Below are 26,351 nucleotides of genomic sequence, written 5' to 3'. Positions count from 1 at the left end.
TAGTTGATGAAAGATTTTTATGCTGATATGCCTATAGACAAACCTGATGCTATCCGTACTTGCGAGTTGCAGCACGCCGAAATAACACTTGAGACTTTATTTTATATTGTACACGTACTTCGCCCTGCTGAGCTTCCTTTCCGAAGCGTGGATGGGCGGAAGAAGCTTTCCAGGTCCTTGATTTATAGGAAACCATGCCTCAACACAAACGAAAGAGAAGGGTCCATTGTGGCCTATGCACCTTCGCTTGCGGACAGCTTCCCTTGCACTACTCAGTCCGCGCCAAGGCTCCGATGGGGGCGCTGGTGACGGGTTTTTTCGCAGCGCCGCCTGGGCAGAGTCTGAGGTCTATACTAAAATTGTTTATAAAATCGGGTGATAAAGGAGTTGATCCTTTAAAATGCTCCCAGTCAGCTGATGCTAATTTCCAAATGGGAAGACGGGGAAAGTTGTCATGCTGCATTATTAAGTTTATTGTTATAGGGAAGTGGCCACTTCCAAAAGGATTATTGATCACATTCCATTTCAGATGAGGCAGAAGAGAAGCAGAGCCTATGGCTAGGTCTATGGATGAGTAAGAATTGTGTTGGATACTGTAATATGTTGGCTCCTTCTTATTAAACAGGCAGGCAGCAGATGTAAGGATGAAATTTTCAATGAGTCGCCCTCTTGCATCGCAACACGCGTCTCCCCACGTGTTGTGGGCGTTGAAATCACCCACAAGTATTTAGGGTTCCGGCAGCTGATTTATGAGGTTATAGAAATTGGTTTTTTGGAGGTGATAGCTCGGAGGTATATATATGGAACAGACAGTTACCAACTTATTGAAAATAATCACTATAATTGACACTGCCTCGAGGGGTGTCTGTAGTGCTACCTGGTGGCAAGCTACGGACTTGTCTGCAAGGATTGCTACGCTGCCGGACGAGGTATTAGCCTCATCACGGCCCTTGCGGAAGATGGTGTACTGGCGAAGAAAATTTGTTTGTGTGCATTTTAGATGTGTCTCTTGAACGCACAGCAACTTGGGATTGTGTCTGTGTAGTAGTTCTTTAAGGGGAGACGCGGGTCGAAAAATCGCGGTTTTCAAAAAAAAAATCACTTTTTTGTTTTAAGCTGCATTGTCATCTTTGATGTATAAACTTTTATTTCTGTAAATATCAAGCCGAAATTCGCACGAGAAGTCACCAAAAAATGCGCCTAAGTGAGCGGCGGTGACTCTACAGTCCACCGAAAGTTTAGAAAATCGGCGCCGTTTGCATCGTTCGCACGCAATCGAGCTTCACCGGCCGCCATTTGCAATCATTGGGGCGTGCAGCGTCAACCCTTTCCTCCAAAGTTCAATGGCTGTCAGTCTCGTATGTGCACGGAGAATAAAAGAAAAACGAGAAAAAAGACGAGACTGTCGCGCATTTTGAATTGCGCGCCATGCAGCGCGGCCCCGCCATTGGACGGCGGTGCTCCCTTTGTGCAGCAAAGCCGAACCACCGCCACAGCGCGTTCTCGCTAGCCGCACAGTTTCCCGTGTTCTCTCCGAGTTTTCTTGAGATGACAAGCCCGAAAAAGTGCAGTGCCGACGCCCGCAAGTATCGAACTCGGCACAAGTACCGAGGGAAACGGCGTAAGACTGTTAAAAAAACGACAGCCGGAAACGACGCCCGCGATGCTCCGACGTTGGTTAGGCCTACCGCCGACACCGGTCACCGCGACAGTGGTGAAATCGACGCTGCTGTGGATTTCGTGAGTGCATCGCAGAAAAAGATGGAATTCTTCAAAAGCGAATCAAGGTCGGTCGGCGCCCCTGCTGCTAGCACGGTGTTGTGCGAGATCGGCGCATTGACGGCACTGGTGACAGGTTCGGCATGCCCCACTTGCTGTGAACGGAAACTCGCCGTCCGAGAAGCACCTGAGAAGCGCAAAGGACTTTCGTCGCACCTGGAGCTACGCTGCGAAAATACCGACTGCCCTGAATCTGTGCTTTCATTCACGCACACGTCGAAGCGGATCGTCTCGGCCGGCGCGTGCGGTGACCCCGGGGTGAACACTCGCTACGACAGCGGGAGCTCGCGCGACGGCTTTGCCGTAAACGTGAAGGCTGTTTTGGCAGCGCGTGCTATAGGAGTTGGATATGACCAGCTTTCGCGATTTTGTGCGATCATCGGCCTTCCAAAACCGCTGCATCATAAGACATTCCATGCTATTTCTAAGAAGCTCCATGGTGCTGCAATGGAAGCTGTTAGCCAAAACTTGGAACTGGCGCGAAAAGTCACGAAAGACGCCGTTGGCGGCGGCGATGTGCCGGTCATGTTTGACGGCACTTGGCAAAAAAGGGGCCATAAAAGCCACAACGGAGTAGGCACAGCTGTGTCCCTGGACACAGGTCTTTGCTTGGACTTTGAAGTCCTTTCAAATTACTGTCTTGCTTGCAGTATCCACAAGGACATGGGTGATGATGATGAGGTATGGCAAGCCTTTCATCGTCCTGTATGTGAAAAAAACACCGAATGTTCATCCCATGCAATGGAACCTGAAGCAGCAGTGCGCATATGGCAGAGGACTTTGTCATACGAGACCCCACTGCGCTTCACAAGCTTCTTGAGTGATGGGGACAGCAAAGCCTTTACTGCCGTCTGTGGGGCTGAGGTGTACGGTGACACTGTCATCGAAAAAGAAGAGTGCACCAACCACGTTGCAAAACGCCTAGGCACTGCTCTGCGAAAAATGACAACGCCACTGCCACGAGGTGAAAAGCTAACGGTCGCAGCCATCCAGAAACTGCAGACATACTACCAAATAGCCATAACAAATAACAAGGGCAGTGTGCGCAGCATGTACACTGCTATATGGGCCTCATATTTTCATTGTTGTTCCAGTGATGGGGCCAGCAGCCACAAATTTTGCCCTGCTGAACCAGATTCCTGGTGCAAACATAGGCGTGCTGAAGCACTGGGGGAGCCTACACCACGCCACACCCCCTTGTTGACAAAAGCTCAGGGCTTGGCAATTATGCCTATATATAAGCGCCTTACTGATGAGAAGCTCCTGGCTCGGTGCCTTCATGGCAAGACGCAAAACGCGGCAGAGTCACTCAACAGCAAGATATGGCTGCTGTGTCCAAAAACAAAATTTGCTTCCCGGACATCTGTGGAGACAGCCACGGCTATTGCCGTGCTGTGGTACAATAAAGGCCATGCGGGCTTTGAAGAAGTCCTACAAGAGATTGGAGTACTTCCCCCAGAAGAGTTGGTCACACATAGCGACCATTCTGATGACATGCGCGTAAAGAAAATGAACTTGAAGCGAACCGCAGAAGCAAGGGCGCACCGTCGTAGCGCAGTGAAAAGGGCTCGCACCGAGGAGACCAACCGTAGGAGCCGGGAAGGGCCAAGCTACAGTGCAGGAGCATTCTAGAAACTTTTGTGTGCTTTCTGTGAAGCTGCTCTTGAGTGTGACAAAGATCAATGCAAAAACAACTGGATTTTGAAGAATAGAAGGTTTTGAAACTTTCAAACCTGTTTTTCTCATCTTCAAATTTTTTGATATTTTCGTGTCTTCCGGGAAGTCTTTTGTACACTTAGAATTGGTGTATACTAATGAAATTTGGCACACATACTCTTGAAGGTATGTAGAATGCTGATATCTACTTGAAATTTCAATATCAGTCGTCAGTAATTACAATAGTACGAAGTTATGTCACAGGGAACTGAAAGAAACAATGGTCGAAGTGTCAAAATTTTTTTCTCCCACTTCCTATAACTGAACACGCTTTTTGACTAGATATCGGCACTCTGTGATCTAGGAAGAGCTAAATACGCTATAGCACGATACCTTTTGTGAAAGTTTAGTTCATAAAAAAGTGCCCGTAAAGACCCCTATAATTTGTCATTCAGTATAATATAACTCGAGAACTATAGCAGCTACACAAAAACTAATTGCATATTTGAAATGTGCATAAAAAACTCTTCAGTTAGCTGAATTTTGAAGTCTCTGGTACAAATAATAAAAAAAAAGTTGTTTCGAGGAGCCTCTCCCCTTAATGTCGTCGAGGTTATGTGTAAGTCCTCGTACATTCCACTGTAGTATTTGTGTCTCCATTATAATGTCACGCGCTAAGGCAAGAGTAAGTAACAGAACGAGCAGCCAGGCCAAAAATGCCAGACACTAAGCGACGGTTCTCCAGCTGGCGCGGGATCTTTGACTTCGTCGTCTTCTTCGCCGTTTTGCTGGGCACGCAATGCTGACTGTTCGCTGGCTCGAAACACCAGGTGGCATTATTCCCCCTCCCAATGAAGCATCGACTCGATGCTCAAACAAAAGATGTACACGGAAAGCACGCAAATTAGGTAAGACAAAAAAAAAAGGGGGGGGGGGGGAACGCGCTGGCACACATACAGACATACAAAATGGGTTCCGTCGTCGGGAACACAAAAGAAAAAATGCTTGCCAGTTCCTTGGAGGACGACGCAACGACAGCAAAAAACAAAAGTTTGTCTCACCAGTACACTCAACATCACCGTATAAAATATGGCTTGAGGCGGACGACATGTACAGTTTCTGCGTGTGTTAAACAGCGCTTGGGCGATGGTAGATCTCCGTCTGGAATCACTTCATAGTTCATGTCGCTTACACGCTTTAGTACTGTGTGTGGTCCGAAGTACTTGCACTGGAGTTTCTCGGTGAGGCCGCGCCGTCTAATGGGGGTCCAAACCCAAACTTGGTCACCAGACTGATAGGTTACTTGTCCATGGTGAAGATTGTACCTAATTGCATCTGTACACTGCTGCTGTCTTATGTGGACACGGGCCAGTTGACATGCTTCCTCAGCACGCTGAATGTACTCCTCAATGTCAGGAGCTAACTGGTCGAGCCGATCGATGTTTCCATACGGAATCATGGCGTCTAGCATAGTTTGAACATCTCGACCATAAACAAAGCAAAACGGCGTGAATCGTGTAGCTTCCTGCGTAGCAGTGTTGTACGCAAACATTATGTATGGCAGGATTTCGTTCCAAGTGTTGTGCTGCACATCCACGTACATAAAGAGCATGTCTGCCAGTGTTTCGTTTAGTCTTTCTGTCAAGCCGTTAGTCCGAGGTTGGTATGCAGTGGTCTTTCGATGACTCGTGTAACTCAGCTTGAAGATGTCGTCCAGAAGCTTCGCCGTAAATGCTGTCCCTCGGTAGGTGATGATGAATGATGGTGCGCCATGCCGAAGCACAATGTGATGCATAAAAAACTGGGCAACTTCAGATGCTGTCCCGCGTGGTAGTGCCTTCGCCTCAGCGTAACGCGTCAAGTAATCAGTTGCAACAATTATCCACTCATTGCCGGAGGAAGACAAGGGAAATGGTCCAAGAAGGTCCATTCCAATTTGATCAACCGGCGTACGCGGAGGGTTGATGGGTTGTAGAAGGCCTGCAGGCTTGAAGGGTGGTGACTTTCGGCGCTGGCATTCACGGCATCCTTTCACATAGCGTTTGACGCAAGCAGTCAGTCTAGGCCAGTAGTAAAGTTGCCATACCCTGTCCAGAGTCCTTGAGTAGCCCAAGTGACCAGATGTCGGCCCGTCGTGGCAGGTTAATAGGATGTCATCGCGAAGGGCTTAAGGCACTACTAGAAGATGTGGTTTGTCACCGGCACCCGTGTTTCTTTTGATAAGATGCCCTCTCGTAGGCAAAATGGCGACAACCGTCGCGAAAGTGGGAGAGGAATGGACGCCATGCCGCCTTCTAAGTGATCGATGATGGGCCTTGACTCAGTGTGCGATCGTTGTTTAGCGAGCAGGTCTGGCCTGCTGAGGGCTCCCAGGAAGGCGCTGTCATCTTTCTCGTCAGGATTCTGAGATTCAACAAGTGCTCTTGATAGCGTGTCAGCAGCTTCATGCTTCATCGCGGCGCTCCAAGCAAAGGTCACCGCTATACATCCTCGACGCCTCATAACCTGGACCAAAAACTTCGGTAAGAGACTTTGATACGAGGAATGGTGAGATTGTTCGCACTTGTTGAGCTGGTTTTTCAGAATGAATCAGGTGCTCCCACGCACTAGCACATTCCCCATCCACAATGGCACGGAGCTTAAATTATCGGTGCCGGAGTGGATTTCAGTGCGAGTTAGTGGGATGCATTACATATTGCTTTCGATACATTGTTGGATGGACCCCAGCGGCTACACTGAATTATCCAAAATTTGGATTAACGAGTTGTGAATGAATGAGCTTTTACTGTATATTTATTCAGTGCTAATGCATTACCACTGACAGTCATTGTGAGGTGGGGTCTGCCAGAATTTTTTTACTTGTGTAGCACACTTCTTTAATTTTCGGTTACCAGCAATTTCATTTTTCTATAGCTCAACGCTCCTCGCTCAATGCACCCTCTGGGGCGAAATTTTACAAGAGTTCGGAAAGCGAATGGTTCACTTCGCCACTTCGCCACGAGGACGCGGCCAATACACGAGAGGGTGCCACCTCTGAAGTGCACATCATCATATTGTGTGCTTTTCAAAGAACTGCACAATGTGTCTGCTTGATAATTAAATCTAAAATATAAATTAACTATTATCTGGCAAGTTTTAAAGCATAAGCATGTGGTGCCGGGCGTTCACGCAGTGCTTTAATTTATTAATGTCATTTTCTTTTATTCTCGGTTGACAGGTGGTATTGCAAGCGTAAACAAGTTGGCTGAGCACAGCGCCATGTCATCTGCTACCAGGAGCTTGCATGATGCATGCACCAGGCATGCACTGCCAGCACTTCCTAAGTAGCGAGTGCAACAGAACCGTGTGCTGGCTCTTAGGACCAGCTTTATTTACCAGCTGCCCATCTCAACTTTCCTTCCTTTTTTGCCCTATGTCATCGGCTTGAACATAACTCACCTCCGCACTGCCGTTATCTCTGCGATCTGCCTTGCGTCACGTCGCACGATAGAAACAATGAAATACGAAATTGAACATTACAATATCCGGGGCTCTGCATTGCCTGAACAAAGTAAAATCGAAAAGCATGGTGCTGACGGCACGCGCTGTACTGTAAAATTCAGAACGAAAGCATGGCACTCTCAAACTAGAGCAGAAATAGGAGATCAAGAGCAGAACAAGAGAACTAGGCAGCCAAATAAGAGATCTTCCCACTCTTCCCGCCCAGACTCTGTAGTGTTATCAGCCGAACAATGCAAGCACTGTAGCTGCCTGGATTCAACATATTGGGCTGCTGAATGGCAATCTGGGAGCTATGGACGCTAGAATAGCAAGGGAAATTCGATCTCACCTTGCCAACACCTCCTTGGCACTGACCCAACCCTTCTACCAGTCAACACAGTAATTGCGAAAGCAGCTTCATGGACAGCATCGGCAACAGAGATCTAGGCCATCCCAATTATTGCTTCACTTTCGACAAACCTCTGGAAGCTGCAGGCCGGTGGTGAGCAACCGCAGTGCGCAATTCCTTCCTCTCCATGGAAGGCCACTGGTACGCATATATCCCCGTCTCCTCCAGTTCATAGCGTAGCATGCAAAAGGTCTGCTAAGAAAGCCAACAATGGTGATGTAAATAATTTTTCGTCATCTCTTCAAACGCATAAAGCTCTTCCAGACATCGTCGATACCGAAAGAGCAACGCCAAGCAAATGACAAAGGTAAGCGATAGCCTCCGAAGCAACCAACGCACATGCATGCGACGCCCATGTGTCTTCGGGGCACACACAGCTAGGGTCGCAAGCCAACAGCCAAGCCACAGCAACCGAATGCAAAGCAAACTACCTATTTGTTGGTTGTGCTCTTAGCTGATGGGTTCACTTTGAAAATGATTGACAGATGCATAATGTATTCATAACTTGCAGTGCCACCCCACGATCTCTGACAGCCGGTGACGCAAGTACAATTCTGAACAATCACATGAAACCAAGTGAACCATTTGCTTTCCTAATCGTTAAAAGATTTCACCCCTGGTCTCATTCTGTTCACTCCACTTCTTTCTCCACATTCAGCTGCTTTTCATGCCGACTTTCTTCCTTTTCTGTACCTAACTTCTTCACTTCTTGCCTCTTGTTCTGCTTGTCTCTACCCAGTGGCTAGGGGTGTGTGGATATTGAAATTTTCGAACACAAATAACACAAAAATCTGTCTTTGAATATTCAATATATGTGTAGTATTAAAAACTTGCAAAACAAGAAGTAAGAACAGCTTTTACTACCCTTTTAAAATAATTAAATGAAATTGCATTTTGCTAGGCTGCAGCAGGTTAAGGACACTCACTACAGGTAATGTACTCATTACAAATTATCATGCAGAAAAATTAAGTGCTCGACATGTTCAGAAAGTAAGCTCTCTCTATGCGATGTGACAATGTTTCCACAAGTAGAAAAGACCCTTTTACTTGCAACTGAGGTGGCAAGGATGGCCAAGTACTTCTGGGTGAGTGTGCTTAAATGCGGGTACTTGAAGCGGCCAATGGAGTGCCACCGCACGCAACAATTCTTGGCCCTGCCCAAAAGAGGCTTTTCCACATAAGTCTTTTAACTTCCCTCTCAGGAGCAGATACCAACTGTATCTTTTTCTGTCATCACTAGATTGTCAAAAGTGCTCCATACACTGGATGCCACCAGTGGACTCTAAGGAAGCGCTGGCACGGCAGACCCCCCACTGGGTTCCACATCAGCTGCCTAGAGCTCCCTTGTCAAGTCTTTCAGCCAGATCATCTGACCAGAAGCCTGATAACTGTGGCCTTAAAGCGCAGATGAAGAAACATGGCCAGGCTGGCCACTTCGCCAAATTCGCACTCCGGTGAGTTGACAAGCGCTTGGACGCGCGCTGTTGCAAACGCTCGTGCCATGTATCGCGTTGGAACTCTACTGGTAGCTCGGCGTCGGTGCGGTGCCGAAAACGTGCGCAAGACTGCAACTCCACTTTGACACAGAAAAGAGCCAGGGCTAAATTTTGCGAAATTGTCAGCATACCCCGACTTGCCTTTCCAACCTTTGAGGCAATGCAGCATTTCTAAAATAATTGGAATTTCAAATGACAATGAGCGGTAGTTTTCAGCCCCAAGATCACAAGTGAGTGAAATAAGGGCTCCAATACCTCTACAAACTCTACCACTTTTCTCCACTTTACAGATTTAAAGGCATCTATGCTTGTGTATGAAAGCCTCTAACCCTACAGCTAGAATAGAACTGGCAGAACTTTCTAAGTTAATCAACAAGCGTAAGACAGTGGACATCAGGAACTATAATATGGATAGAATTGAACAGGCTCTCAGGAACGGAGGAAGCCTAAAAACAGTGAAGAAGAAACTAGGAATAGGCAAGAATCAGATGTGTGCGTTAAGAGACAAAGCCGGCAATATCGTTACTAATATGAATCAGATAGTTCAAGTGGCTGAGAAGTTCTAGAGAGATTTATACAGTACCAGTGGCACCCACGACGATATTAGAAGAGAGAATAGCCTGGAGGAATTCGAAATCCCACAGGTAACGCCAGAAAAAGTAAAGAAAGCCTTAGGAGCTATGCAAAGGGGGAAGGCAGCTGGGGAGGATCAGGTAACAGCAGATTTGTTGAAGGATGGTGGGCAAATTCTTAAAGAAAATATGGCCACCCTGTATACACAATGCCTCATGACCTCGAGCATACCGGAATCTTGGAAGAATGCTTACATAACCCTAATCCATAAGAAAGGGGACGCCAAAGACTTGAAAAATTATAGACCGATCAGCTTACTGTCCGTTGCGTACAAAGTATTTACTAAGGTAATCGCAAATAGAATCAGGAACACCTTAGACTTCTGTCAACCAAAGGACCAGGCAGGATTCCGTAAAGGCTACTCAACAATAGACCATATTCACACTATCAATCAGGTGATAGAGAAGTGTGCGGAATATAACCAACCCTTAAAGCTTTCATTGATTACGAGAAAGCATTTGATTCGCTCAAAACTTCAGCAGTCATGGAGGCATTACGGAATCAGGGTGTAGACAAGCCGTATGTAAAAATACTGGAAGATATCTATAGCGGCTCCACAGCCACTGTAGTCCTCCACAAAGAAAGCAACAAAATCCCAATAAAGAAAGGCGTCAGACAGGGAGATACGATCTCTCCAATTCTATTCACAGCATGTTTACAGGAGGTATTCAGAGACCTGGAGTGGGAAGAATTGGGGATAAAAGTTGATGGAGAATACCTTAGCAACTTGCGATTCGCTGATGATATTGCCTTGCTTAGTAACTCAGGAGACCGATTGCAATGCATGCTCACTGACCTGGAGAGGCAAAGCAGAAGGGTGGGTCTGAAAATTTCTCTGCAGAAAACTAAAGTAATGTTTAACAGTCTCGGAAGAGAACAGCAGTTTACGATAGGTAGCGAGGCACTGGAAGTGGTAAGGAAATACATCTACTTAGGGCAGGTAGTGACCACGGATCCGGATCATAAGACTGAAATAACCAGAAGAATAAGAATGGGTTGGGGGTCGTTTGGCAGGCATTCTCAAATCATGAAGAGCAGGTTGCCACTATCCTTCAAAAGGAAAGTGTATAACAGCTGTGTGTTACCAGTACTCACATATGGGGCAGAAACCTGGAGGCTTACGAAAAGGGTTCTGCTGAAATTGAGGACGGCGCAACAAGCTATGGCAAGAAGAATGATGGGTGTAACGTTAAGGGATAAGAAAAGAGCAGATTGGGTGAAGCAACAAACGCGGGTAAATGACATCTTAGTTGAAATCAAGAAAAAGAAATGGGCATGGGCCGGACATGTAATGAGGAGGGAAGATAACCGATGGTCATTAAGGGTTACGGACTGGATTCCAAGGGAAGGTAAGCGTAGCAGGGGGCGGCAGAAAGTTAGGTGGGCGGATGACATTAAGACGTTTGCAGGGACAACATGGCCACAATTAGTACATGACCGGGGTAGTTGGAGAAGTATGGGAGAGGCCTTTGCCCTGCAGTGGGTGTAACTAGGCTGATGATGATGATGCTTGTGTCTGAAGTGGTTAGCTTAAGTGTGATGGAATGAGTTCAAGAAGCCTTCAAAGCATCTTGTGTCATCATTCTGCACAACATGGAGCACGTCTTTCTTCGGCTGCCTCTGCAGATCGTTCACTCTTTTCTATGCACTAGTGATATGCTTTTAGTGTCCTACAATTGCTTTCACCTTGTTGATCGCCAGCTGCAGTGTGTACGCGAAACAGGCTCGCTGGAGCCGTGGCAGTCTCCTGGCAGCCGCTCGGTTATTGTGGCCGTTGCCCGTCACGATGCAACTCACACAGTCGTTTGGTATCTGCTAGATGCAATGGCTGCGCCAATGAGCTGGCAGTGTTCACAGCCGTGTGAACTTTCCGGCATATGTCAAGTGTTTGAAGTGAACTTTTTCACCTCGACCTCTACCATAAGGAAATGACACGCAAGGCTAAAAAAGCCCTCACTGGCACATAACTTCCAGCTATTATTCGTAAAAGCAAGAGTATTTGCTCTGTCTTCATGCCTTTCGCAGCTCATATCCTACCGCTTTTGTGTCATCGTTCAGGCATGATGAGCATGCATGACAATTTTGTTCGAGATCACAGACTGTAGCCCGGTACAGCTGCTTTCACGAGTGCTTTGAACCCTCAGTTTTTTACAAAGCTGTAAGACTGAAGATCTAGGGTGACCATCTCTGCCATTTTCTGGGGAAAAGTGTTTTCTTTCTTCTGAGACAAGGCTGCTTTGTCTGCTGAAGTATATAATCCAGTGCCGGTTAACGTTTCAACGGCATGTTTGCGGTAGTGTCTTTTTTGTACTCTTCCGTCAACGAAGGGTGCAGTTTCATGAGAGTTCGAAGGCTTGTGGTTGTTCCCATCAGCGTTTGAAGAACATGTCCGCACGACCTGCACCAAGCTGTCAACAACGAGTCTTGTGTAGTATCGCCAAAGAAGACTTTTTCCAGCTTTCTTTTCCTGCTGCTTTTTAATTGCCAAACATTTAAAAATAGTTTAGGTAACCTTCTTGAGATACTTATTTTATGTGTTTGTTTATAGAATGCAAAAGTACATCACATATTGTTATAAAAGAGCCACAGAATAAAGTTTCGTAAAAAAGAAATCGAAACTGCTCCTGTCTCACAGGCATGTGGCAGATGGAGTGAAACGGAATACATTTCACATGTTCAATATAAAGTTTCCTTTATCTAGCTTCAAATGTAGTCATCTTAACTATTGCTAATTGCTACTAAGTGGTTCATATGCTGTTGCTATGAATGACATCAATTGCCCAGTACCTCCAGAACACACTGCTTTGTTTGTGACTATGCAGTTGTACTGTGACTGTCCTTTCATTCTTTCAAAACAAGGCCAAAGGGCATTTATTTAAAAATAGATGCACTTAAATATGAATGCACCTCACTTATTCTAGAGGAAACTCAAGAACAATAAGACAATATTGCAGCACTCTTCAATGAAGCACACTAAACAAACTGGTTTATTATGGGTGAACTTGTGCCTGGAAACTCAGTACTAAGCATCCTCACAATTTACAAGAAGAGTTAACAGGAGCCTATTAAACAGTCAACCGCGTCTCCACGCCGAACACACTGCACATGCCCGCGAAGGCCAGGAGCACACCGTGACTTCTCATTGGACGGGAGACTCGGGCGCTGCCATGTGCGCGTACACGGAAGACACACGCTGGATCGCCATGCGTGAGGCGTTGCTGGCGCTCTTCTGATGATGATGATATGAGTAATGCCTAGGGGCTTTAGCGAAAGGGCACCTCACGAGAGTGCTCGTAACTGGCACGTGGAGAGTTCTCTGTGGCACTAGTCCCCTTCCGAAAACGCATCATCCCGATGCGTGTGAAATAAATTGATCTATAGACGTGTTTTCATTGCCTGTCGTAGTAAGGCTTCATGCGGACTACAGGTATGACCGCCGCATGGTTGTGCCGCTTTGATCACTCTTGTTCATGAGGGATGACTTCGTAATTCAGGTCACCTACTCGGCGAATAACTTTGTAAGGTTCAAAGTATCGGCGAAGGAGTTTTTCACATAGTCCGCGACGACACCCTGGTGTCCATACCCACACTTTGGTGCCTGGGTGGTACTGAACTTCTCTGCGGCGCAGGTTGTAGTAGCTTGCATACCTACATTGTTGCTGGATATGCGGAACCGTGCCAACTGCCGGGCTTCTTCAGCTCGTTGTAGGACGCCGTCGACGTCATACGAGTTGTTGTCATCTACTGGCAACATAGCATCCAGTGTGGTTGTTACTGTGCAGCCATAGACCAGTTGAAATGGAGTGATTTGAGTTGTCTCCTGTACAGCCGTATTAGAGGCAAAAGTGGCATAAGGCAAGATTGCGTCCCACGTCTTATGTTCGAGGTCGACATACATGGACAGCATATCGGCCAGGGTTGGGTTTAGACGTTCCGTCAGGCCGTTTGTTTGGGAATGGTGTGCAGTGCTTTTCCTGTGACTGGTGTGAGTCATCTTCATCAAATACTGCATCAAATTAGCTGTGAAGGCCGATCCTCGATCGGTAATTATGACCATTGGTGCACCATGTCGCAATGTTATGTTACAAACGAAGAAACAAGCAACTTCAACTGCCGTTCCTTGCTCAAGGCAGCCAGTTTCAGCATATCATGTTAAATAATCTGTCGCTACTACGATCCGTCTCTTCCTAGACGATGATGCTGGGAACGGTCCAAGAAGATCCATTCCAACTTGTTGAAATGGAGTCTAAGGTGGGTCTATGGGTTGGAGAAGGCCAGCCGGTTTTACGGGTGGTGTTTTGCGCCTTTGACATTCGCGACATGTCTTCACGTAATGCTGCACCGATGCTAACAATTTAGGCCAGAAGTATCTGAGACGAATTCTGGTGAACGTCCGGCTGACACCTAAGTGACCTGACAATGGTTCATCATGGCAAGCTTAAAATTTCCGGTCGCATGGCTGACGGTACGACGAGAAATAATTTTTTCTGGTTGTGTTCGAAGTTTCTCTTGTAGAGCGCATTATCTCGGAAGTAAAATGACAATAAACCTCTCACAAACATACGTGGGACTTGGACGTCGTATCCTTTGAGGTGCTTGATGAGAGGGAGCAATTCTGTGTCAGCCCTGTTGACACTCAGCGATTTCCGAAGCTATCATCGCCATGAGGAACAGGAAGTCTTCTGAAGGAGTAGACTCCACTGGTGAGCGGGACAAGCAGTCAGCATTACGATTTGTTCCAGACCTGTATACAACAGCAATGTCGTATTCTTGGAGCCTGAGGCTCCACCTCGCAAGTCGTCCAGATGGGTCCTTTAGGTTTGCCAGCCAGCAAAGAGAATGGTGATCGCTGACTGCACGGAACAGCCTGCCATAGAGGTATGGTCAGAACTTGCCGATGGCCCATGTGACAGCCAAACACTCCTTTTCTGTCACAGAGTAATTTGTTTCAGCTTTCAAGAGAGTGGGGCTAGCATACGCTATGACTTTCTCTTCCCCATTTTGCCAATGAACTAGAACCGCGCCTAGGCTGAGATTGCTTGCATCTGTGTGGACTTCTGTGCCCGCTGTGTCGTCGAAGTGGGCAAGGATTGGTGGAGCTTGCAATCGTTCCTTTAATTCATTAAATGCAACCTTTTGTTCAGTATGCCACATGAAGGGTACGTCTTTTTTAGTAAGTTTCGTTAGAGGTTCGGCAATTTTTGAGAAGTTTTCTACAAATCGCCTGTAATGAGTGAACAGTCCCAAAAATCGTAGTATTGTCTTCTTGCTTGTCGGCTTTGGAAATCACGCAACTGCAGCAGTCTTGTCGGGATCCGGACCAATACCTTGCGCGCTAATTACGTGACCCAGTAAACCAAGTTCATGGAATCCAAACTGGCACTTTTCCGGTTTAATGGTTAGGCCTGCCGAGCGGATGGGTTGGACCACTAAACGCAGCCTCTGTAAATGTTAGTCGAATGCTGCAGAAAATACCACTACATCGTCTAGGCTAAACTAAACAACTGCCATTTGAGACCCGAGAGGACACTGTCCATCATGCGCTGGAATGTCGCCGGCACACATGAGAGGCCGAGTGGAAGCGCTTTGAACTCATGCAGGCCGTCTGGAGTTACGAAAGCAGTTTTTTCACGGTCTCTTTCATCTGCTTCAATTTGCCAATACCCGCTCTTGAGATATAATGAAGAGAAAAATTCTGCGTGTCGTAGCCAATCCAACGTGTCATCAATGCGTGGCAGGGGGCACACATCAGGGTTGGTCACACTGTTCAATTTCCGGTAATCAACACACAATCTCAATGCATTCTCCTTTTTTTCTCACAAGGACTACGGGCGACGCCGATGGGCTGTTTGATATCTGAAAGCATCGTCCTGAAGCATATCTTGCACCCGACTCTTTATGACCTCTCGTTCAACTGGTGACACTCGGTATGGATGTTGGTATACTGGCCTGGTCGCTTCGTGTGTTATTATATGGTGTTTAACAATCGGTGTGCGCCGTACCTTTGACGAGGTGGAGGAACATTCTGTGAAGTCATTTATAAGGTCCTCCATCACTTCTTTCTGGGCTGGGGACAGACTTGGGTTGATCACAACTGATGTCACGGCGTCATGCGTAGTATGCACTGCAGGGGTCCTTGACGCTAAGCTACATACATCTGTGACTTCAGTAACGCTGTGCAGGAAGGCGATGGCTGTGTTCTTTGTGACATGCTGAAATGCGCTTCCGAAGTTCGTCAGCAATACATCAGCACACCCATCGCGTAGTTGAACAATTCCTCGTGCTATGCAAATACCTTTCTTCAAGAGTAGCTCGACGTTGGCGTCCACTATACCTTCCAAGTCATCGAATGTTCCGTTTCTGGTGCGAAACAGCATGCTGCATCGTGGTGGCACAGTTATGTGATCATCGGTAAACAGTAAAGCAACGTGTTTTGGATCCTCCGACACTTGCCTGTCTATAGACTGCGTCGTAGAAAATGACACTCTGGAATTCTGCAGGTCAATTTTGCCATCATTTGCTAGAAGAAAGTCCATTCCGAGTATTACATCCTTCGAACATTCTGGTAGTACGAAAAAACCAGCAATGTAAGAAAAACCTTGAATTCCGGTTCTCACTGTACATCTACCCAGGGGTTTAATGATGTGCCCAACAGCCATACGTATCTGGGGTCCACTCCACGACATCAAAACTTTTTTTAATTCCTTGATCAGTACATATCTTACAACGGAATGATCAGCACCTGTGTCAGCTAATGCATGCAATTCATGACTGCCTATGGTAATGCGCAAGTCTGCAGAAATTCTCTGTTTACTTATCTTAATCATCCGTTTCTGTTCGTCGCAGTTGCTTGGTAGACTTGACAAAGGATCTTGGCTTTTTCGAACGTCAGCGACCTCACCTCCACAGGTTGCTCACTTCAGTTTTCCTGACGTGGGCTCAATGAACGACGCCTTGGTGAAATCGAGGATGGCCGTGGACTCGGTGATCGGTAGCGTGTAGACGCTGGTGAACGTGACTAGTGTTGGTATGTCACAGCCGGGTCCTGTTGTCTGGTCAAGTAGTCCTAAATTTCAATGGGTCTTTCACCATTACCGGGACACAGTGCATTTATCGTGAAGCCGCAAAGACCTGCTCTGCGATATGGGCACATTCTGTAAAGATGTCCAGCTTCTCCGAGTGGAAACAGAGTGGCGTCCGGGCGGGTGCACGCCACACATCGCTTTTGCATGGCATCAGCTCTGCTAGGAGGGGTCCACTGCGCAGAGTCAGCTGGCGGCTGCTGGGGGTCACGAATGGAGCACTATGCCCGATCGGTTGGCATAACACATGAGCGCACGTTGGCACGCGACGCATCGGTGGTGGTTGCTCACAATGCACGGGCGGTTCCTCACGTCCTGCCTGCAGAATGGCGTGGCAAACTTCATCCCGAATGACGGCGGCGAGAGTTGAAACTGGCGCCGTGGCTTCCAATAGCTGCAGCTTTCGAAGTTCCTCCTTTACGATTGATCGCACCAGTTCTCTTAGCACTTTGGTGTTACTGCCTGGGCCTGCCGACAGTAGATCGGCTGGTGCGCTGGTGACATCCCGATTGTAGTGATGGGCACGCTGCTGCAGTGCCTTCTCTATGGTCGTCGCTTCGGTCCGAAACTCGGCAACACTGTGTGGTGGGTTGCGGACGAGTCCTGCAAACAGCTCCTGCTTAACGCCATGCATCAGATAGCGTAATTTCTTCTCTTCTGTCATGATTGGATCAGCACGCTTGAAGAGACTGGACATGTACTCGATGTACATGCCGACACTCGTTAGGGCGCTGGTTTCTGGCTTGTAGAGCATGCTCTGTCTTCTCTCGCCGATCAGTGCTAGTATAAATGGCAAGCAACTGTCGCCAAAATTCTTCCCATGAAGATAGTGCCGCTTCATGGCTGACATACTATGTCCTCGCTGACTCTTCCAACGCGAAGTACATGTTGCGAAGCTTCTGTGCCTCGTCCCAGTCGTTGAAATCTGCTATTCGCTCGAAGTGCTCTAACCAGCCTTCCACATCTTCCAACATATCGCCGTGGAAGGACTCGGGCGTGCGTGGTGAGCACACGATGAGCTGGGACGATGCCACTGGGCTGGTCACGGTTGCACCGTCACTGGTAACTGTTGCTTGCACTGCTGCAGCAACAGGAAGCGGTCCGAACTTGGGCGGGTCTCTTTGGATGCAGCAGCTTGTGTGCTAGTGTACTGGAGTTAGTTCTCTGGGTTCCAATTGCTGAGGGTTGTGGCTCCGTTCTCTTACAGACTGGGGACTTCCGATCATATCCCGCACCTCCACAAGAAATGTACCACTCTTCAATGAAGCACACTAAACGAAGTGCTTTATTATGGGCAAACTTGTGCCCGGAAACTCGATACTAAGCATTCACACAATTTACAAGAAGAGTTAACAGGAGCCTATTCAACTGTCAACCGCGTCTCCACACCGAACACACTTGCATGCGCCCACGAAGGCCAAGAGCCACGCGTTACTTCTCATTGGACGGGAGACTCGGGCACTGAAGTGTGTGCGTGCACGGGAGACACGCTGGATCGCCATGCACGAGGCGTTGCTGGTGTTCTTCTAAGGCAATGCTATGAGTAATGCCTAGGGGCTTTAGTGATGAGACGCTTGGAAGGGTACCTCACGAGAGTGCTCGTAACTGGCATGTGGAGAGCTCTCTGCGGCAATATATTTACTTTTCAGCAGTGCGACAGTTACTTGAAAATGAAGCACTGCTTTAAAGGGATCGACAACTGCTCAGAACGTTTTACGAGGTTTTGGTGGAAACAAGAAGACCATGACTTGGATACTGTTCACATCTTAAGTAGGAATTAAAATTTGTAATTGGCACAGAAAGTTGTGAAAAACAGTATGTCGCAATGTTTTGCAGTGAAACTTTGGTTTAGGGCTGAATTCTTACCATGCGACCTAAGATTACTGTACATACATTTGCCGTTTTGAAGTGTACCATACAAATTGTTTAAGATCGTATTATTTTACAGGCGCTTGCGCTTTATTCTATGTGTATTACAAACTAAAGAAAGTTCATGGTTGTACACCAGAAGCTCAACTCGTTTAGCTTAGGCTAGACAGCTAAAACTGGCACCGTAACATTGTACAACGACGCTTTCTATCAGTAGAGTTGCTAAAGAATAAAGTTGGTCTTGTTGATGTGGGCAACTTGCGCGAAGCGTTCCATCTAGTGCAAAACGAAAGTGAGAGTAGTGGACATGGGCGATTGCTAGGCAAACTGCAGGACGACCACTCTCTGCAAAAATTTTTTTTCGTTTTTTTTTTTTTTGAACGAGGTATGTAGTACAGTACAATATGAAGCAATGAGGCTAGACGGAACATCACCAAAGACGCATTGTGCCGTTAACATGTTTGAATCACTATATGTTTACAAGCGCTAAAAAAAAAAAAAAAACGTACGACTAGGAATTGGATAACACTTATCATAATAAATAAGTAATTCGGGTATCGGGCTCATGCCCGTTTAGAACCAAATGCTTGACTAAAAAAAAGTTGCGATAGTTTCCATAATAATAATAGTAAAATAAAGGCACAGAACGAGGAGCTGACACACCGGTAGAGTCGTGACGTGATGCAGCAAAGAAATTATTGCGTATGTAATCCCTTGGCTGCAATCGTCTGAACAGAATGTCAAACACTTCGCATCCAAAATGCAACCACAGCAGCGCAGTTACCTCATGGCCTAATTGGCCACATTTGTCAAAGTCTTAAAAATCACTTAGAACTTTACTCGCGACCTTCTACACAGAATTCTGGAACCATAAGTACTTTTGAATCGTACGCTTTAACTCTTGCAAGCGCACAGAGAAAGAAATGTGGCCACAAATTATCGTGCAACGTTCTGCGTCACTTACAACTTCGCTTACATTACGTATTTTATGCCGCTATAATACCAAAATAGAGATCAACGTAATGACAACGTCAACGGTCACGCAGTAAAAACTTAACGCCACCAATGCGAAAACGGAAAAACGTAAACACACAATGCACAGCGTACCATTCTCGGAGAAATCGTGTGACATCGAACACTGATGTTCAAATCAACGCTCCATTGGTGTTCTGTGGGCCCATGTCGAAGTCAAATCAAGGCGTTCGTCAAACCGTCAAACCAAACCCCCTCAACAAGCCACACATTGGCGCGACAGATAATTCGCGGGAACGCGCACATTACAACCATTACAGTGGCGTCGTAGATGGCGCCAGCTGTCATTTAAAATTGAAATAAATATTATACTCGAGCGCTAGCATTACTTTTTAAGATATCGTTTTTTTAAAACTTACTGCATATTATTTACGTTTAGCAGACTTATTTTTTTATTTACTACTGTTGTTGCAATTTAATTTATTTGAGTTTTAGCGGTTTTAGCATAGCCTCCTATCAGAAAGACACTTACATCACCGTGATAGCCGTACCTAGTAGTTAATATTAACAGAATCATTAACTTTAACTGCGTTGGTCTAATAAGCAATAGTTGGAGTTATAAGTGATGTCCTAATTTACGTCACAGAAACAACTCTTCCTGAGTGAGCAAAACTAATCTTGAAGGCTATGCTTGTGCGATTAGTATGCGCCGGAAGCGGTTGTAAAAACCGAAAAAAATGTCATGGCACTTTTACTTTTATTTTTCTATCTTTTGCTGCTAAGCGTCGCGTCAGTCGCGTTTACAGGCGCACGTTGTTCTTTATTCTATGGGCGCACGTGGGAATCTGAATCTGCACAGCGTTCGCGGCGTTTGCGCGACGCATGTTGCAGAGACGCTCCAAAGGCGCAGTATTGTTTTAAGAGAGGCAATTGATTCCAGGTGAAATGGAGGATGCGGTATTTGAAGATCACCCCATAACGGGTAAACGCCAATTCGCCTATTTTCACAAGGAATATGATCACTACCAAGGTGTCGCGAGGTATGATGCGAGAGCCTCTTGCTGGGCTAATGTTTTGGCATGAATTGAACTTGACAGCACGTTAAGACGAGGGCAAAAAAGAGGAAGGAACGTACCCTCCTTATTTGTACTCGTTTTGACGTGTTATATTGGTGGGCTATTATCATTTGGGCAGCACTATGTGATGTGATTAATGCTGCGTTTCGATTGTCTTTCAGAATTGCGTTTGGCGACATGCTCCACGACGAAGAACGAGTAACACGCAGTTTTCATAATTTCCGCACGTGATTTTGCGCTTCGTGATTACTTATTGTCATGCTTTGTTTTGCAGAACCAAAAGTACCATCTCGCGTTATGCGACGCTATTGATACGGTCCATGCGCATGGAGCAAGGGCGATAGTTCTGGACATCGGCACCGGTTCTGGTCTTTTGGCAATGATGGCAGCAAAGCACGGAGCTGAGGTTGTGTACGCGTGCGAGGTATGCTCTTGCAATCCATAACTTCTTCAAGTTGTACGTTAAAGCCAGCCCAATCAGGATCTTACAGGAGTGAAACGCGATGGGATTATGTACCTCTGGTCCACTCTGAGCATGTGGATGTAATTGCCAGAACGACACTTGGTGATAAATTTCAACTTTCAATAAATTTCAAAACTTTCAATTACAATAAATTTCAACTTCTTCGAGAACTAGCTGATATAAAAGTGTCGTGTTCAGTGGCGTTTGGTCCACGTGTGTGGATGTATAGTGGCCTAACCACAGTAGCGTTCCTTCACGCGTCGCATATTGTGCGCGACGGCTTTGAGCGACGAAACGGGCCGTCATGCGAACAGATCGCTCGTTATTGTCGCTCGGTTCTGGAAATCTATAATTCCTTCCACACATAGCTGTCAACGTTGTGGAAGCTACGCAAGAAGATCGGCCAAGAAAAGTTATAACTCCGCGCGTTCCGTCAATGCTTCGCTGGGCGTTCCAACGTCCATGCTTCGCTGTGCGCCAACAGCGTTCGCTCGCGCGAGCATGCACCTGAGGCTCCTCGCGACGGGTTGCAAATACAAAAACCCGAAAGAATAAAAAAAATTAAAATGATCTAAAACAACGCATTAGCAGCCATATGCCTCAGTGTGTTTGTTTCTAAGGATTGAAACTTGTTTCATTTAGTACTGAGCCTATATAAAAAACAGTTGTGCACAATTGCGGTAAAAAAACATTGAACTATATCCAAGTGCGAACGAAGCCACTTCAAGAAGTCTCTAGCCTCCACAGTGTTGACTGCTATGTATGGAACAGAGTCTAGATTCATCACCCAGAAGTGCTATGCGTGACTAGCCAATAGCGCAAAGCTGGAACTGGATGGACAGTCTGTTTCACACTTAGGGGAAAACTCGAAATGCATTGCATCGCGATGCGGCGAGCGCTGGAGTCGGGCGGCGGCAGCAGCTGCTCACGCAGGCGCAGACGCAGACACTTGAGGGACGGAGTCGAGATTTGCGTTGTCTGCTACGGCAGCGCACGCTGGCCGCATTGTCGGGGGCAGTGCACCAATTTCTTTGTTACTGCGGGAACTGAGCCGATATCTTTTACTAAACATTGTGCGATGCCAAACTCTGAGCTTTCATTGGCAATAATGGAGTTCCACAAACTTCTTTTGGTAGCATACTTCGTTTGTTCTTTCGAAAAGCCGGGGTACTGAGTGCGTGCACGTATAGTTTTTCACTGTGTGTGCTACTGTAACACACAGCGACAAGACGTGCGCTCAACATGCTAAGTCTTTATTTGACTCGAAAGGAAAACGAAGCACTCGACAATGATAACTATGGGGGTCAAACACGATGAAACAAATGGATACGAATAAAGGAATGTTTTAGGTTAAGACAATGAGCTGCAAGAGATTTTTCTCAGCAATCATTCACTACACCAGACAGACCCTGCCCGCCAGCGGTGAATTCGACTTGTCAAGCTCCAAACTTCACTTAGTATCTTGCCATGTCCCCAGTGGCAGCGATGACAGCGCTCGTCCTGGTATGCAGTGAAGTGTAGAGTGACTTGGCCAGTGATGTGTTCATTCGCAGCACGTCTCAGTCACTGACGATGGTGGCCCAAAGCCTATCCTCAGGACACCGATAGAGAGGATGGTGCGCCAGTGATACTTTCAATGAGCCCTAGCCATTTTAAATGATCTTGACTCCCGGGTATTGGGACGGCCACTTCAGGAGAGTGACGGCGCGCTCTTCGAGCAGTTCTTGCACAACACGAGCAGTGTGGATCGGCGCCCTATCGTGTTCGAATATATAGTCATCTTCCGGGAATGGGCTGTCAAGAACGTATGAAATCAGTACATCATCTACGATTGCCCTGCACCATTCAGCGATGAACTTACCTTCAAGGCGTATCAGTGGGCGTCGCACAATGCTTAGTAAAGAATTCCGCTCATTTCACGCAGTAACGATGAAATCCGCGCACTGCCCCTGACAGTAACATGCTTCCCAACAATTTGGCCAGCGTGCGCCACCGTAGCAGATGATGCAGAACAAGACCCTGCCCCACGAGCACCTGTGCCTGCGCGAGCTGCTGCCGCCGCCTGACTCAAGCGTTTGCCGCATCGCGATGCATGCACTCCGAGTTTTCCCCTAAGCGTGAAACGGACTGTTAATCAGTCAAGTACTACTGATTGTCGCACGGAATGAGCAAACAACCAAATTTTGATACGTGCAAGGAAAGGAATCTACTGCAAGGCCTTCAGAAATATTTTACGCTGCTCCTTGCAGTAAGACACATCAACTTAAATTAAAGTATGCGTCACGCCAGTTTTGGCACGTATTGACTGCCCTCATAGTGGCAACACCGGGAAGACATCGCTCAAAGTCGTCGCCCAGATAGGGCACAATTTGTAGGCGACGAGCGTATGCGACAGCCATCTCCATTGTCACTTGTTGCTGTTGCACACAAGAATGCTTGCATGGGGTTTATACATTAATGTTGCCAAATGGGTGAGTGACAACATTAAACGTAGTATACAGGTACTAAAACATTCCCACCGCAATTTAAGGGAAGCGTCTTGAATTAAGGGAGCTACGGATGATTACAAGTTACCCTCCACCCTAGCAATGCTTTACCTCTCCAACTTGTTTGCCGAGCGACCGGGGCTGAATTCAATTGAATTCTAAGGTTTTACATGCTAATACAATGATTTTATTGTGAGGCACGTCGTAGTGAGGGACTCCAGATTAATTTTGACCACCAGGGGATCTTTAATATCAATGCACAGGACTTGGGCATTTTTGCATTTCGCCCCCATGGAAATGTGGCTGCTGTCGCTGGATTTGATCCTGCAACCTTGTGCTTATCAGCACAACACCGTAGCCGCTAAGCCACCATGGTGGGTGCAATCGGCGCTCCATGTCACTATGTGACGTCACATCATCTACTTTTGGTGTTGTGGAGCCAGCATGCAAAGCCTCTCCAACCACTCCACCAGCCGCCTTGCCGTCACTACTTTTTGTCCCCATTCCCCCTTCCCAATGCACTGAGCCGTGCTCCCTAGAGGGTTGCAGATAATAGCACCTCTTCCTCTTCACAATCTCTCTCTCTGTTTCCCCAGTGAGAGCTATCCAAGCAGCGTGCGTTGTGAGCATTCTGTCGCAGCACCAAGCATGTCTGGTGTTCAGGTAAACACAAGTGAGCTGGGCGTTTTGACACATGAGCGGAGGCATAAACGTAAGCATCCTGCACGGTGCAGCCACCTGATGGTGCGTAGCTCAACCAGCAAAATACAGAGCTAATATTGCTGAAACCAAGTGCAAAACATCCACACTGAGACCCACACTGACCGCACAGCTCGCATCAGCACAGAGCACAATGTAACACCAGCATATGGCAGTTGCTGTGTGCCGAGAGTGCTTGAGTGTAGTGAGAAATTGTTGTGTATTCTCTTACTGTCACTCACTTTTATAGAAACAAATTCACCAACATTCAAGCTGTTACGAACATTTGAACACCATAAAGTTAGAAAAATTATCAATGATGCAATGTATGTAGCCAATCAGATAGCTCTCCCGACTGATATCATACTATGCAGATGGTGATGGGGCGGCTGAAAACTCGGCAGGGGTGCTGGTGCGATCGGTAGCGATGTACATTTCTAACACCTTATAATAAATTACACACATTATGCGGAGTGCTTAAATGTGTCACTTAATGATCGGAAGGACTTACTCTAACAACTTGCTATGTTTGTAGAAAAATGTCAAAATGGTTTCACGGTCCCTTTAACAACCTAGCTACTTCTAACTAGACAAGTTGTCACATTTCTCGTAGCTCCACTGGCCCAGGATCAGAGTCGCTCAATGCAACACCATTCCTGTTATGTTAAATGTTTTTATGGACAAGACAGAAAAGGAACTTCAGTAATTTTGTGCATTGCTCTTAACCCCAAGACAGTAATTACCTTTGTTTAGAATAAAATTGTACATTTCGTGGAAGAAAATTTTTAATTGGTGCTGAAATTCGCAATAAGTTTGCAACATTTTTGGTCATTTAAATGGGCACCAGTCTTCGTGTGCAAATATGTCTTGCTAGTATTTCTGTTACTCTGCTTCGTTTTTGTATTGCACACTTCAGTGATATTGTGAGCTATGGGCATTTTATGAGTACCGTCTAAGCTTCCTTGTCTTGACAGTATTGCATTACTGTAAGACCGTACATATTTTCAGAGTTCCACAAGTGAACTTGCAACTAAAGTGGCAACGGGGCCTTAAATATAGGAGTTCTTGCTCTTTAATGAGTTTGTATGTGTAGGACTGCCAAAGTGGTTACTTCATCTGAGTAAAACTATTCATTGACCATAAATAGACAGGCAAAAGTCATAAGTGCAGGTTTCTTGGCGAGTGAGTGACAGAAAACTTTATTTCGAATCAGAACGATTCGCGTCCGGCGAGTTAGTGGGCTGTGGCACCCACCAAGGTTCTGGCCAAGAGTTCTTGCCTCTCGGCAAACCATTTCTACTATTTGACATAACATTTGCATTAACATCTAAACTTTTTTACAGAAAGGCGTTTGTCATCAATGCTTGAAATTAGGCTAGTTGGTGAAGTTTCATTGTGTACTAGCATAAGGAAGCGGCTCTGACAAGAATGAGCATGAAGAAACAAGATGAACATGTTGTGCCTCACTCGTTCAGTCTCATTCCTTCATGTTTGCCACTGTCTGTGTTGTCTCCTAAAGTTTGCCAATTTTGTGTTTTTTTACTCTTTCTCTCTCCCTCCCATTAACAAAAGGCATTTCAGCCTGTTGCAAAGTGTGCAGAGGACGTTATGGAAGACAACGGCCTCAGAAAAAGAATACACCTCATTCCAAAGGCCTCTACAGAGTTGGAAGTTGGACCAGGTAGGAAAGCGTTGTCTTTATGCATTTCTCTCCTCTCTCTTTTTTAAAGAGGGCTTGCTGTACAGTTATCTGAGTTGTGCATCACATTATAGTTTTTGTGATTGCCTTATCAGTTGCATTTTCTGTTATCTACCCTCAGTTATTTTTAACCTGTTCATTGAATGATTTAAACATAACCAATTGTGTTTATCAGCTCCAAAAGCAGGAGGCCTATGATGCTTTTATTGTGGAATGTAAAAAGAAAGGAACAGAGGAAGTAAATGGGGAAGCAGGATCATCAACCTATCTTAAGCCTACTGCAGATTCCAATTACCCATGACTTGCATAAACTAAACTCACTCTACACCTGCAAATGTTCTAGTGCCATCTTTCCATCTAATCTTTTGCTGCCTTTGACTGTATGTTCCTTTCCATAGCACACATTCTGTTACTCTAATGGCCAGCTTGTCTGTTCTATTCCATGACCTGCGAAGATTCATTTCTTGCGCTTTAATCTCAACTAGAATATTGCCTATGTGCCCCCGCAGGGGTGTCTGCGTCAGCAGGCGTTTGGTGTGTTGCGACACCATG

General features: G+C 46.4%; 3 protein-coding genes across 5 annotated transcripts in view; 2 read left to right on the top strand and 1 right to left on the bottom strand.

Annotated features, from left to right (window-relative positions):
* The window catches only part of mus101 (mutagen-sensitive 101), a 60,146-nt gene extending 40,480 nt beyond the window's left edge, over positions 1 to 19,666 (bottom strand). For both annotated transcript variants that reach the window (XM_065443333.2, XM_065443342.2), the window contains exon 1: positions 19,512 to 19,666. The gene's annotated coding sequence lies outside the window, so the exon portion shown is untranslated. The remainder of the gene's footprint in view (positions 1 to 19,511) is intronic.
* Positions 1,326 to 3,546, top strand: LOC135910395 (uncharacterized). Its single transcript, XM_065442447.2, has one exon. The coding sequence runs from the start codon at positions 1,429 to 1,431 to the stop codon at positions 3,409 to 3,411; it is 1,983 nt and encodes a 660-aa protein (XP_065298519.1). The 5' UTR covers positions 1,326 to 1,428; the 3' UTR covers positions 3,412 to 3,546.
* Positions 19,667 to 20,193: 527 nt separating the features above from the next.
* Positions 20,194 to 26,351, top strand: part of LOC135911164 (protein arginine N-methyltransferase 7-like) — an 89,632-nt gene continuing 83,474 nt past the window's right edge. Inside the window, exons 1-4 of one of the 2 annotated variants that reach the window (XM_065443356.2) lie at positions 20,194 to 20,416; positions 20,614 to 20,650; positions 20,727 to 20,876; positions 25,673 to 25,781. In XM_065443356.2, coding sequence (XP_065299428.1) covers positions 20,322 to 20,416; positions 20,614 to 20,650; positions 20,727 to 20,876; positions 25,673 to 25,781 — 391 coding nt within the window. In that variant the 5' untranslated portion in view covers positions 20,194 to 20,321. The remainder of the gene's footprint in view (positions 20,417 to 20,613; positions 20,651 to 20,726; positions 20,877 to 25,672; positions 25,782 to 26,351) is intronic. The other variant, XM_065443363.2, reaches the window with a different exon arrangement.

This window comes from Dermacentor albipictus, chromosome 1 (genome assembly GCF_038994185.2).
Source record: "Dermacentor albipictus isolate Rhodes 1998 colony chromosome 1, USDA_Dalb.pri_finalv2, whole genome shotgun sequence".
Lineage (NCBI taxonomy): Eukaryota > Metazoa > Arthropoda > Arachnida > Ixodida > Ixodidae > Dermacentor > Dermacentor albipictus.
The sequence above is the reverse complement of the archived record's forward strand: the minus strand, read 5'-3'. Positions and strand labels throughout refer to the sequence as shown.